Source organism: Callithrix jacchus, chromosome 8 (assembly GCF_049354715.1).
Source record: "Callithrix jacchus isolate 240 chromosome 8, calJac240_pri, whole genome shotgun sequence".
Lineage (NCBI taxonomy): Eukaryota > Metazoa > Chordata > Mammalia > Primates > Cebidae > Callithrix > Callithrix jacchus.
The window spans coordinates 110,731,536-110,745,551 of NC_133509.1; the positions used below are offsets into that span (position 1 = coordinate 110,731,536).

At 40.3% G+C, this 14,016-nt stretch overlaps 1 protein-coding gene across 50 annotated transcripts in view; it reads left to right on the forward strand.

Moving 5' to 3' along the window:
* The window catches only part of TTLL5 (tubulin tyrosine ligase like 5), a 293,499-nt gene that overhangs the window by 150,343 nt on the left and 129,140 nt on the right, over positions 1–14,016 (forward strand). For 43 of the 50 annotated variants that reach the window (XR_013521423.1, XR_013521412.1, XR_013521413.1 and 40 more), the window contains one exon: positions 7,030–7,184. The exons of the other annotated variants lie outside the window; for them this stretch is intronic. Coding sequence is in view for 36 of the 43 variants with exons in the window: in XM_078335474.1 (XP_078191600.1) it covers positions 7,030–7,184 (155 nt within the window). In the remaining 7 variants the exon portion in view is untranslated. The remainder of the gene's footprint in view (positions 1–7,029; positions 7,185–14,016) is intronic. 50 annotated transcript variants of the gene reach the window in all.

Here is a 14,016-nt window from a genome sequence, read left to right on the forward strand (position 1 = left end):
TGCCACCCAGGCTGGAATACAGTGGTATCATTGCAGCTTTGAATTCCCAGGCTCCCTCCTGCCTCAGCCTCCCAAGTAGCTAGAACTATAGGCATGCACCACCATGCCTAATTTTTTAAATTTTATTTTGTAGAGATGGGGTCTCTTATATTGCCCAAGCTGCTCATGAATTTTTGGCCTCAAGTGATCTTCCTGCCTCAGCCTCTCAAAGCACTGGGATTACACACATGAGCCACTGTGCCTGACCTTAAATCTTAAATACTTAATTTTCTTCTTCTCCATTTTGATAAATAAGATGCATGAAATTTGCAGACATCCTTAGTGAACCTGAGATTAGTTTAAGTCAATTGCAAATGGTTTCTTAGGCCTTTGCAGTTTCCGTGCCGTGAAGAAACAAACGTACACATTGTGCGCACAAGGCACAAAATCCATATGTCAAAGCTGTTATTTTTATTTATTTATTTATTTTTGAGATGGAGTTTCACTCTTGTTACCCAGGCTGGAGTGCAATGGCGCGATCTCGGCTTACCACAACCTCCACCTCCTGGGTTCAGGCAATTCTCCCGCCTCAGCCTCCTGAGTAGCTGGGATTACAGGCACGCGCCACCATGCCCCCCTAATTTTTTGTATTTTTAATAGAGACGGAGTTTCACCATGTTGACCAGGATGGTCTCGATTTCTTGACCTCGTGATCCGCCTGCCTTGGCCTCCCAAAGTGCTGGGATTACAGACGTGAGCCACCGCGCCCGGCTCAAAGCTGTTATTTCATCCATTTAAGAACCATGCCCAAGGCCTAAAAATCAAGCAAAAATCATCTCTAGAATGATTCAGGGCACAGCAAGAGTAACACATCTTTCACTCTAGTCGCTGATCAGTTTATTTTCCTGAATTCTAAAGCAGTTGTCCCTTATGGCTCAGGTAAAAAGAGGTAATTTGGGACTCCAAATTTTCTTGCTAGCCTTGCAGAGACATAAACCACTTTTCTACTCACTGGTCAAACTAGCTGCTAACTGGAGGTGAGGGGTGGGAGGGAGAAATAGAGAAAGAGGGAGGGAGTGATAGAGATTGAGAGAGAGAGAGTATGTGTGTATGTGTATGTGCATATGTATGTGTGTGAAAGGATCTTCAACCAAGGTTCTCATGTAGCGTGGCTTTGTCAGAACCTGCGAGCAGGCTTACTGCTGTCTGCTAGATCAAGGACAGAATCATTAGTCTGGCATTCAAGGGCCTCCCCAAGCTGTTCATCTGTCTGTCCCTATCTTCTATCACTGGAAGATTTTGCTGAATTGACTACTTTCTGTTTCGCAGACATTCTCTCTGCTTGTCTGTGTCTGCATTTTTACTTATAATTTTTATTTCCTCTTAACTGTCCTTTTAGACCCAGCTCAGATGCCATTTTTTAAACTTCCTTAGTTGTTCTATTACGGAAATTGTTATATTCTGGAGGTCTTAAATATTTCTTTCTCTCTAACAGTCTTGTCTGACCTACTAATTATAAACTCCTACATGGCTTGAGGGCAGGGAAGGACTACATTTTTATCTGCACATGCGCACTTTTCTCGAGGCTTTGCCTGTAATAGGCAATACAGTATTTATTACTATCTTTTGAGGTTTGGACTTCTTTTTAAGCATTTGAGACTACAGTATTTTGAGAGCATGCAGCATTGATATAGCTAGACTTGTCTCCAAACCCTCTTCATATACCAAAAGGTTATGTATCTGGGTGGGTGGTGGGTATATTCTGAGAATCATCAGGGAAGCTCCATCATATTTTAATTTAGTGTTGGCAGCAGCACGACTTTTAACAAACATTAGTAACAAGCAGTAACACTTGGGCGGGCCAGCCATCGGAAATTGGCCTCTTTCTCTGGGTTTCTCCTACCCCCTTTTCAATCCATCACCTGTATTTATTCCTACCATAATTTACACACCTGTCTAGATGGTATGCCTGCAATGTGTCCCTACCCCACACATTCAGATATTTGCTCACCTGCCTTACTCGGAAGGCTGGCTCTAAAATAAACAGGGTTTTGGTACTAAAGGAAAAACGCACTGAGGTCACCGTGGCAATAGACATGGGGCAGGGAATGGGAGTGGAACATCTGGATAAGCTGCTCCAGGAGAGTGGGAGCAGAGGAAGAGGAAAAGCTGGAGGAGGAGGAGAGCAAGGGGTGAAACATCTGCCAAGCAGGCCCCAAGGCTTAGGTGGAGGTAGGATCTTGTGACCAGATTTCCCACAGGCAGTTATTCACTTAGCTAACCAGCAGCCAGCTAGAGGGAGGCCAGGGTAGAGACATATGGAACAAGTTGATTGTTTTTAGGCTTATATTTCTTGTGTTTTTTTTCTTTTTACCACTATTTCTCAGGGCAGCATAGCAAATAATCTTGTAATTTTCTGAAGTTTGTCCTAAACTGTTTTGTCCACTTTTGCATTCTTGGCATATTTAATGATTACTCATTTTAATGTTTGAGCATCTGAACAACACTGAGAAATAGTAAAAACTTAAAGTTCCTGATGGAACTATTTTCCCTTCTCAGTCCCCTTTGTTGTTTTATAACTTGCTCTTCACCCATCAAAAGCATTTCTGCTGTTTTTTTTTTGGAAAATCCCCTGCCCCTGAGCTTTGTGGAGGAGAGGAAGCATTGAATGGTTCCTCTTGCCTATTCTCTCTTTTCCTTACCTACCATTCCTGGTAACAAGTGCTTCTCAAACTTTACAATGCAAGTAAATTTCCTGTGGATCTTGAAAATACAAATTTTGGTTTACTGCGGCTGGAGCTGAGCCAAGATTCTGCATTTTTAATATGCCCCCAGTAATGCAGGTGCTCCTGGTCCAGAGACCAAATTCTAAGTAGCAGGGCTCAATGGTATAAGGCAGTGAGATAACACAGTGATTAAAACTACAAGATTGGGAGATTTTTCATCGGGCAGATGAGGAATTGAATCCAGGGGCTGACACATAACAATTACTTGTTCTTGAGCAAGTTATTTTCTCTCTCAACCTCAGTTTCCCCATCTATCTGTCTTGAAGACTAAGTGAGTTAATATACATATAATATGCTTAGAGCATTGCCTGGAACAGACTCTGTGTGTGTGTGTGTGTGTGTGTGTGTGTGTGTGTGTATGTGTGTGTGTGTGTGTGTTTGAGACAGGGTCTTGCTCTGTTATCCAGGCTGTTATCCAGGCTCTGTTATCCAGTGGTATGATCTCAGCTCACTGTAGTCTCAACCTCCTGCACTCAAGCAATCCTCCCACCTCAGCCTCCCTAGTAGCTGGGACTAGAAGCATGCACCACTACACTCAGTTAATTTTTATATTTTTAGTGGAGATGGGGTTTTACTATGCTACCTAGACTGGTCTCGAATTCCTGGGCTCCAGTGATCCACAGGTTTTGCCCTCTGAAGTGCTGGGATTACAGGTGTGAGCCACTGTGCCTGGCCCAAACTGTTATTGAATTTAGTTATCATTAGTATTAATATAGTTTTATTGTTATTATTACTGTTATTGTAGTTCTAAAAGATAGCATATTAAAATTGATTATAGTAGAACATTTTAAAGGTCCAAACACAGACTTATAAGCTTCTTATGTGTATATACCTATGTTTTTCATGTTAAGATGTTGATTACCATTATCAGAAGGGCATGTTTTGAGTCATGGTTTCAATTAAAGAAAAACAAAACACTATGGGTTTTAAACTATCCTCTGTCTGTTTTCTAGACTCCTTTGTGACCAATAACATGAATTTGTAAGTTGGCAAGCCCAGATTTAGTAGCATAGACTCTAGTTACTAGCCCAGAAAAGCCAACTGGCCCAATGCCTGTGACTGCCACTTTAATATCCTATTGTGGATTGAGTGTCCCTGATTTAAAAACCCAAAATGCAAAATGCTCAATGCTTCAAAATTGGAAATGTTTTGAGCCACCTAAATATTTCAGATTTTCAGATTTGGGGTGCTCAATTGGTATAATGCCAATATTCCAAAATACAAAAAAATTGAACTACAAAACACTTCTGGTTTTAAGTATTTCTGCTAAGAGATAGTCAACCTGTGCTACTAACAAAAATGGTGAGCCAGTGATTGATTTTTTGAGTGATGCTGTCTCTTCATGTACTGTAAGCCTGTCCTTTTAAAAAATTATTTAGTAATGAAATGTTGATCATCATTGTATATCAGGTACCTCTAAGTGCTCTTTATCACTTTCTCCTCATCTGATCAAAGCTGGTTTTGTTACGTTATTTGGAGAAATGTAGATGGATAGAGAAGTAGATGTAGCTTGGTGACATCTATGATCATCATCCTTTTGTCCTGTTAGGGGAGAAACCTCCAGGTATAAACCCTAATTGGCTTGTAGAGTTTATTAAGGTCTTATAAGATACTGGGAGATTTTCCCTGCCCTTAGGTGTTCTCTCGGCAGGACAAGATACTTCTAGAGCCAAAATTGACACTCAGATTCATTTCTGTTCAGTGACTCCTTTTGCCAATTCTGGGAAAAAGTGGAAAACTGAGAAAAAAGACCAGAGGTTTTCTTAATTTAATCTAGAGATAATTTGCTTGGTGCAGACTTTAGCCAGGTATAAATCTGTATATATAACATTTGGCCAGATCTGATTGAGAGTCTAGAGCTGTGCTATACAATAAGGTAGGCACTAGCTACATCTGGCTTTTAAATTTTAAGTTATATAAAGTTTAAAATCCAGTTCCTCAGTCACACCAGTCATATTTCACATGCATAGTAGTTACATATGGTACGTAGTTACTGTATTGGACAATGCACATTACAGAACATTTCCATTATCAAAGATTATTCTAGAAAAGAGATAGAAAATTTTTGTTCTTCTGAATGATCAGTGATGGCTACTTGGAGAAATGTGTAAAGAAGATTCTGAGATTATATCCAAGTCAACCCCAAGTTGCTTAATTATGGGTTAGCAATATGTGTCCTAGGAAGAGAGAGCTGGGTAAGGTATGGGGGAGTTAGCTGTGGCATATGTGCTGAGTGTCTTCCAGACAAAAAACCCACAAGGGCAAGAGTAGAATATTTAATCTAGAGAGGCTGATTATTATTATTTGGTAGGAACAGGTTTTTTGTTTGTTTGTTTTCTTTTAGCAGAAATCCTTGAGAGAGAGGTGAGAAGCTTTTGAAATTTTCTCATTCCTTAGTTTCCTGTTTAAGTAGCAATCACTTTTGTTGTTTCTGAGATTAACAGTGATACTTTGTTTTTGCATAAAATGAAATCACATTGGCTGCCACTTGTTGGCTTATCCCTCACATAAGGAATGGTTGTTATGTAAATAAGCATAACCCTCCAATAATCCAAAAGTAATTTCATGATCAAGTCACTTTTTACCTGCCAACACACAAAACTGGCTGAGGATGTTTTTTCTTTATTTTGCTTCTTTAATATCTTCTGATGAAGGATAACAAGTGGGAATTAAAATCAAAAGGAAACAAGGAAAAGCTGGTAGTTTTGTCACTCTCTGTATAATCACTGTTTTCAGAATTTGAGGTCTATAACTGATGACATTTTTTAAATCTCTAATAATTAAGGGTAACTAGGATTGTTTCCCTACTAGTTTCCAAACTAGAAAATAGATTTTAAAACTAAACGACCAGTTTGGCAACTTTTATGTGACTTTGAGCAAATTACTTATCATGACCTCTCTGAGCCTTAGGTTCTCCACCTGTGAAATGGTGTGAAACAGTATCTACCTTTGTGAATAATGGGTAAGGACTAAGTGAAATATAAAACCCGGAGTGCCTGATACCACTACTGTAAGGACTCAAATGTTAAACCATATTGTTTGGGAAAAGTAGACCACACGCACTTGAAGGCGAACACTCTCTGTTCTGTCTTGGCCCTGTCACTTAACAGTGTGTGACTGTTGTCTGGTTGTTTACCCTCTTTTGACTTTGGCTTTCCCTTTTGTAAAATGGGTAACAGTAGAAGCTATTACAAAGGGAGTGTTCAGGATTAAATCAGATAATGCACATCAAGATAATGCAAGCACCTAGTACTTTGGGAGGCCAAGGCAGGTGGATCACTTGAGATCAGGGGTTACCAGTCTGGTCAACATGGTGAAACCCTGTCTCTACTAAAAATACAAAAATTAGCCAGCTGTGGCGGCAGGTGCCTGTAATTCCAGCTACTTGCGAGGCTGAGGCAAGAGAATCACTTGAACTTCAGAGGTAGAGGTTGTAGTGAGCCAAGATTATGCCACTGCACTCCAATCTGGGTGACAGAATGAGACTGTATTATCAAAGTGTACAAATATTGTAATATATTTTAATAAGATATTGCCAATTGATTTCTAGGAAAATTCTCCCAATTTAGTCACACAAGTAGTTCAAGCACCTAATTTCACCCTTTGCCGTTGTATATGTCTTTTTTATTATTGTATACCAAAGTGATATGCAAAAATGGTATCTTGTAACTTGCATTTCCTTATAATTTGCATGTCTTCCTTGTAATTTACATTTACCAGTAGAAATGATGACTAGTTTTACATGTTTAATTGGCTAATTGTATTTCTCCTTTGTACATTATTTATTGACGTCCATGCCTATTTTTCTCTTAACCGTCTTTTTTCTTTCTAAATCAGTGGGTTCTTTGTACATTATAGTAATTAATGTTATTTATAAACAAAAATTTACCGAGCATTTAGAACATTCAGTTGAGGAAACGATGGCAGAAAGACTAGTTTATCTAGTTTTTTTGAACCTTGTGTACTTGTCTAGCTTCTTGCTGTTTTTGTTGTTCGTCTTTTTCATAGCACCTGGCACAGTCCAGTGCCCTGCACTTAGTAGGAGCAAAATAAATGCTTGTTAACTTACATTGACACTGACCACCATCACTTCTACTCTTTGTGCTCAGGAGCCATTCCTTCCTGGGTGCCTTTGTCACAGCCACAGCTTTAGTTCAGACGGGTCAGCATTTGTTGGCCTTGACTTGATTTTTCTTTGATATGTTTTAATGATGCTTTCTAAAAACTCTGTAAAGTCAGGTTATTTCCCTCACTTTATTTCTAGGTAACAAACCTGAATTTGGCAGCTGGCATGATAAACAGAGGCAGTGCTTCAACTCCCCCCACCCTCCAACCCATCATCAGTCCTAGTGGCCCGACATGGTTGATACAGTCAGACCCCCAAGCTCCCGAGAATCACTCCAGCCCTCCTGGAAGCAGGTATGTGAAGGGCCCTGCAACTAGCATCACAGGGATGACCTGTGTCCCAAGCAAGCCATTCCCACCTGGAGTTCTGTATGGAGATACCACTAAGGTGTTAGGCCCTTTCTTCACCTGCCTCCATCTTCTGGCACCTGACTAAGAGAGCCTCATTTTATTTGTAAGACAGTTTTCAGACATTATCAAATGAAGAGGACATTTCTGAGATAGCTAAGAAAGTCACCTTGGGCTGGAAGAGCAAGAATTTACACTGTGTTTCATCCTTGCTTATTATAGTCAGCATTTTCATGTACCAACTTTTGGTACTTTGTCCTTGTCTCCTAGGTTTTTTTTTCATACCTTGTGTTTTTTATAGTTTTTTGTACTACATTGTGTTTGTTTCAGTAACTTTAGACTCTGTTCTTTTGAAGGATATATTTGTTGTTGTTGTTTTTATCTAGTTTCATATTGTTGATCTCAAACAACCTCCCTGAACAATGCTCATTTGGGAAGTGGGAAAGAAATTTCCTTTATGTAGTTGAGAGATGTGGCTAAAGATAAAATCCAAGTCGCTTCTGGCCATAATGTAAGCAGCTTCTGAATTTAAAAAGAAACCACTATATTATTGAATTCTTGTCTTGCTGTGTGTTTTAATTACCCCTGTATTTAACAAAAGGTAAGAAATAGATTCCCAGTGCATCTTGCTTTAGTGCATATTAAATGTAAGTTAAATTGCATCAGTCCCTGAGTCAAATGAGCTAGAGAGAAATGTGACTGTTACAATGAATTTTTTTTTGTTTTTTTTTTTTTTTTTTTTGAGATAGAGTCTCACTCTGTTGCCTAGGCTGGAGACTGGTGGCACAATCTTGGCTTGCTGCAACCTCCACCGCCCAGGTTCGAGGAATTCTCCTGCCTCAGCCTCCTGAGTAACTGGGACTACAAGTGCATGCCACCATGCCTGGCTAATTTTTTGTATTTTTAGTAGAGACAGAGTTTTACCATGTTAGCCAGAATGGTCTCCATCTCCTGACCTTGTGATCCACCCACTTCGACCTCCCAAAGTGCTGGGATTACAGGTGTGAGCCACTGCTCCCAGCCATTAAGTATTTTGACCAACTGAGATACTGTTCCCTCCAACTAAAGAAGTTCTATCACAGGTGCCCAACCAAGCCCCCACACCCTGTCCCAGTACTTCCAGCCTCTGCCTTTTAGTATGCTGCCTTGCCCTGAGATTTGGAGGGGGCACTGAAGACTTAGGCATGGAGGAAATACCTAGTTGTTGGTAAAGTATCTGTTGGTGTTAGAATGACTCTTAAGGAGCTAATTTGGGAAGCAGAAGCTCTGCCTAGGAAGCAGCATAAATATAAGCACATTACATCATCCTGTGGTACAGTGTCTTTCATACCAGTGATCATTGTGGTCAGGGTGAAAAGAATCATCTCAACTGAGAATTACAAAGAGCTGACAACCAAGAGGCAGGACTTTTTAAGGCAGAGCATCCTCCACATGGTTATTTTCCCAGGAGAAGTCTGCTGTTTGGTGATTTACAACCTACAGAGTAACTGCATTCCTAAAACATAAGTCGTAAAAAAGAAATTCTGTAATTCTGTTTATACCGTAGAGCTTTATTTTCCATTAAAAAATTCCAGATATTCCATTTTCATTTTAAATTCAGAGCCTTGTTTTTTTTGTTTTTTCCGGATTTGGCACAAAAGTACAGAGCTTTGATTTTATGGAAAACATTTTCACTACAATTTTGGATATAATGTCTCTATGACAAGGCTACAGGCATTGCCTACTGCAAATACAATGTCAAAACTACACATTTTGGAGAAACCGAGTTTTAGCACTTTTTATACTTGTAGATGGAATGAGAGAAAACATTTTTAATAAAAATTGTGGCTAAGTTTAGAGCTTTCTTTTGGTCGCACCTGTCAGGACTGAGATGAAAATGATGAGTTCTGTCAAGGACGCGCCGGGACCTAAGGTTCAGCCTGTGAGAAGCCTTCTCCCAGCCAGACTGCCCACAAGGCTGCGGTAATGCTCTCACGGTGCATTACACGATTTCCTTCTCAACCACTGCAGCCAAAAAGCAACCCCCATAAAGTCCCCTGGTCTTTTCCTTTTCGAGTTCTTTTCACCCACAACAGCTCCACTGAGTGCTTTACCTCCTCTTCAAACATAAGAGCCAGTTCTCAGGTCCCATTGCAGTTCAGGGTAGCCCTGGGACATCTTCCTCTGCCCCCAGGTGACCTCTGGTTGCCAGGACTGCCTGGAGCCTGAGCTTCAGAGTTTCAGTTCCACATGGAATTCCCAGAGGTATCCACCCTAAAGGAACCTTAAGTGAATTCTCAGAGGTCTTTCCAGACTTGTCTGTGATGTAGGCCCCAGCCAGACCTGCAGCATGCAACCTGCACGGTGCAGTGTCCTGATTTCCATTTTTACCTGGTAAGTCACTGTTTCGTGATATTTATTTAGTCTCTTGTTGTTCCTCCTTTAATCATAAGAGTGACTAAGTTTAACAAATACAGGATTTGTAGCTTGGAGATCTGAGTTTTATTACTGGTTTTGACATTAAGTGACCCTAAGCTATTCATTTAATGTTTTTATTGGGTAAGCATACTTACCTATAGGTGGCCTGTTTTGAGAGCTTTTAGATTGCCTTTAAAGCACTTTGATCTCCCTAGAAGTAGGTGCTAGGTACATAAAAGGTACTCTTAATAGTTTTTCTACAGTAGCAACAGTGGATTCCAGTTTAGTTCTGATAATTCACTACACTACGGGCTTCCCTGTAAACTGTACTAAAATGTAAAGAGAATCCTATTGCTAGCTGTACTTTTCATCTCAGCACGTCAGAGAATTCACTGACTTGGTAGCCACAGGAATGAAAACTGGTGACTCACAAGAACTCTGCAAATGGTATTATTTTTCATTTCCCTATGGTGTTGCTATTGTTCTCAGTTTTATGAATCACACAAGTTTTCATCAAACGACCTTATTCTTCTCCCATCATTTTGAAATCACTCCAAATGTAGCCTCAGGGTTGTCGTCTCCCATTGGGTCAGTATAAGCTCAGCCCAGCTCCTCAAATCCCTTGGTTCCTTTGGTCTGTCTGGAGTCCTGTTCCGGCTTTGTTGTGGGAGAGGAAGGCAAAGAGCCCACGACTTGCCCAGACAGTCTGAGGCCTGGCCGTGTAGCTTGCAGTTCCCTAGACACTCTGGAGCTGGACTTGGCCAGCCATCCCTCTGTTGTTACTTTTTCAGAGGTAATAAGTGAGATTAATTGCAGGCCATTCTCCAGAAGAGAAAGTAGTTAGAGCCAAATACAGTCACATGTTTAGAAGCCTGAGGTGTGCCTCCAAGCAAGGCTGACTTAGAATTATAGAGTAGGGACTCCAGGATGCAGGTACCAAGTGTTTATGACCTCTCTCTTCCTTAAAGTGATATTTTCAGTTTCTAGGTGCTGATATGTGGGTATGTTAGCTTTTCTTGGGCCAATAAGAAAGATTAGATTTTTCAAGCTGCCTTTTAATTATCCGCTTTTTGGGCACATGGGGAGTCATTAGGAGCTGAAAGTTGATGTGCAGAGCCATCTCATCGTTACTGCCAGCCTTCCGTGGAATTGGACTACATCAGAGAGGATTTTCTAGGTGTGGAGTACTCAGTGGGCTCTCAGTGCGTTTTTCTTTGTGAGACCTGGAAGGGTTACTGTAAAGTCTTGGCTGCTGCTTGGAATGATTTGGGAAGAACAGGGCCTCAGACAGCTTGGCAGGAACCTGAGGCCCTGTTTTTTTCCAGTCCAGCCCTTCCTTGTGGATCGAGCTGTCAGGGAATCCCACGAATGTCTGGCTTCTGCCCCTTTGTATGTTTTTCCAGCATTTGTCATTGAATTATTTTTATCCACCTCTGGCTTTTTCACACACGCATCCTGGGGATTTGTCTGTTCCTCGATATGAAAGGTGGGGGAATTTGCAGAAAGCATAGCCATGAGTTTGTTCCTATTTTTTGTGATAGGACAAGACATTGTGGGCATGGGCTGCTCGACCTGGCCAGCTCCCATTCTCTATAGAGAACGTCTATATGTCAGAACTTGAAATGACACCAAGGAATGGGAAATCTTGGGAAATTGGAGCCATTTTCTGTGTCACCCTGTCCTTCTCTCTTATTCAACAATAGACTATAAATAGTTTGGTATTCTGCTTTGCATAATTTTAATGTACATATTTTTTAGAGATTCTGATTCTAGTTTGGCTAATAATACTTTCCTCCCTTCCTTTAGGTCTTAGAAATGTTGGTGGGATTCGGGTCTCTAACTTCTCATCTTTTCATTCTCAATTAGTCCTCAGAAATACTGAGTTCGTTAATTTCCTTTAAAAATATATCCTATGCATTTTCTATATGTCAGGCGTTGTGTTCATTGCTAGGGAGGAGCAGTAAATAAAACAGAATAGTTCCCAATCTCAGAGTTTACTCTCTAGGGTGTATCTTCCATGTTCTCAGCACGGTGTTGGGTGCTGGGTAGGGTCTAAAAGACTTTTTAAGACCTGATGTTTGATCACTAAGAGGCTACTATCTAGCAGGGAAAGGGAGCATATACATACACTCGAAATAATCAGAGCAGTGGCAGGCAGCATATGATAAAGATCTGAATTTTATGGCATAGACATTAGAAGAAAGGGCGTCAAGAAAGGCATGTAAGGAGTCAGTCCTGTCCCAGATGAACCTTGAGGACTGTATGCTCAGTGAAGCCAGCCAGTCAGAAAAGGAGAAATCCTGTATGTGTTCACTCATACGAAACATCTAAGGTAGTCAAAATCATAGAAACAGAAAGTAGAAAGATGATTGCCAAGGGCTGGGGGAAGAGGGGAGGGGGAATTAGTATTTAATGGGTATAGAGTTTCAGTTGTGAAAGATGAAAATGTTCTAGAAATCTGTTGCAGAACGATGTGAATGCACTTAACACTCCTGAATTATACATGTAAAAATGGTTAAGGTGGTACATTTAAAATTATGTGTTTTTCTTTTACTACAATAAAACAAAGAAGGGTATGTAAAGATTTAAGAGGATTTAATAGTTCCACAAAAATTACTTAGTGGACAAATGGCAAGGTTTTGTTTTTATCCTCTGTCTCTGTTTAAGGGAATTATTCTGAACATAGTCCTTTAAATACTTATCTTTCTTTAAAAGCACATTACCTTTATAGGAAATAGGGTCAGCAGCTCCCATTAGGAAGATGGCATGGTATGGTAGGACGAGAAGGGACTTTAAAGTCAGACAGACCTTGGTGTGCCTTATTAAGTATGTGACCTTAGGCAAGTTACTTAGCTTTTCTGAACCATAATTTCTCCATCTTTTTTTAAATACACATAGTTAAACCCACCTTATTAAGTTGTTATAGGATTAAACTGAGTTGTGTATGTGAAAGTGGTCAACATGGTTTTTGGTGTAGGTTTCTTGATAACTCCCTTTCCAGAAAACAAAAGAAAGAAAGAAACTTAAAATTGAACTTTCTTGGAATATGGTATTGCTACACCACTTAGTTAATACCAAGTTTAGATCACACTGGCCATCACTCCTGTGCAGTACGCTCCTGGGACTGGATAACAGAAATCTGGCCTTTCTAGCCGGGGATGGGAAGGCATCAGAGTGGGGCCAGCAAGAGACTCTTTCTTCCTTTTTCTTTGACCCCTTGGTTGGAGGTCAGCTTCTTTCTATTCAGCAGGCCCTTTTTCTCTGCTGTCTCTTGAATGTTGAAATTTCCATTGCAGCTCGATGTTCCAGCCAGTAAACACTCATATTTTCCATCTATCCTGGGGGTCGAGCTTTGGGAGAGCTTTTCTCTGGAGGAGTTTGGAGCTTATAATTTTGTACTTTATCCTGTTATATAAACAGTGCTTTCCAGCCAAAGAGCACAATCAAAGAGAAACTACTTTTTGGGGGGAACTAAAAAAAATTTCATATTCAGAGTTCTGTAGAAGTGATACTTCACTCCTTATGCCTCTTTCTTCTCTTTCATAAAATAAAGTTTACCTTACCTTTCTCCTGAGTCTGAACTCTCACTATTCCTTCCCCTGAGGAAGACGTTTTCTCCAGCACATGTGTGATAAAAGCCTGTACTTCTGTCTGAATTTTCTCTGCTGCGTTTCTCACTCAGCCAGCCACGTAACCTCTCAAGAGTTACACCCTGCATCAGTTTAAACTCTGGGACAGATTCTGCAGTTCCTCCTTCACGGAGAGAGCTGAGTGCTGTCAGTGTTTGTGCCAAGAGCAAAACTGATTGGCTTCTGCCTATTGAAGGAATGTTGGGAAGCTTAGGAAATCCATCAAAGAGAGCTGGCTGGACATCATACCAGGACCTAGGTAACATAGGTTTGGGAACCTAGGTCTGAGTGGCAGGAGTGAAAGAAGCGGATCTTTTTTATCCACAAGTCAAAATGAAGCATGGAATGCAGTGTTTGCAGTTTGCCAGGGTCAGCTTTTCTGATTTAGGTTCCCTCTCTCACCCCACTCTGCACTGCTTTGAAGTATTAATGGTAAACCACCTTCTGTTTCCTTAGGACACACACACACATACACACAGACACACACGTACACACGTACACAAGTCTTTTTTAGAGGCAAAACCTATGTAAATATACTTAACACTTCTTAACTGTACACATAAAAATGATGAAGATGCATTTAAAATTGTTTTTTTAACAACGTAAAAGATTTAAAAGAGAACCCCATTGTTTCACAAAAATCAATTAGTAGTCAAATAATTTTTTTATTTAACTGTTTAATCTTATTTAACCGTTCACTTTATAATTTTATAACTATACAAAATTGATGATTATTTTGGTTTTAAGAGGCC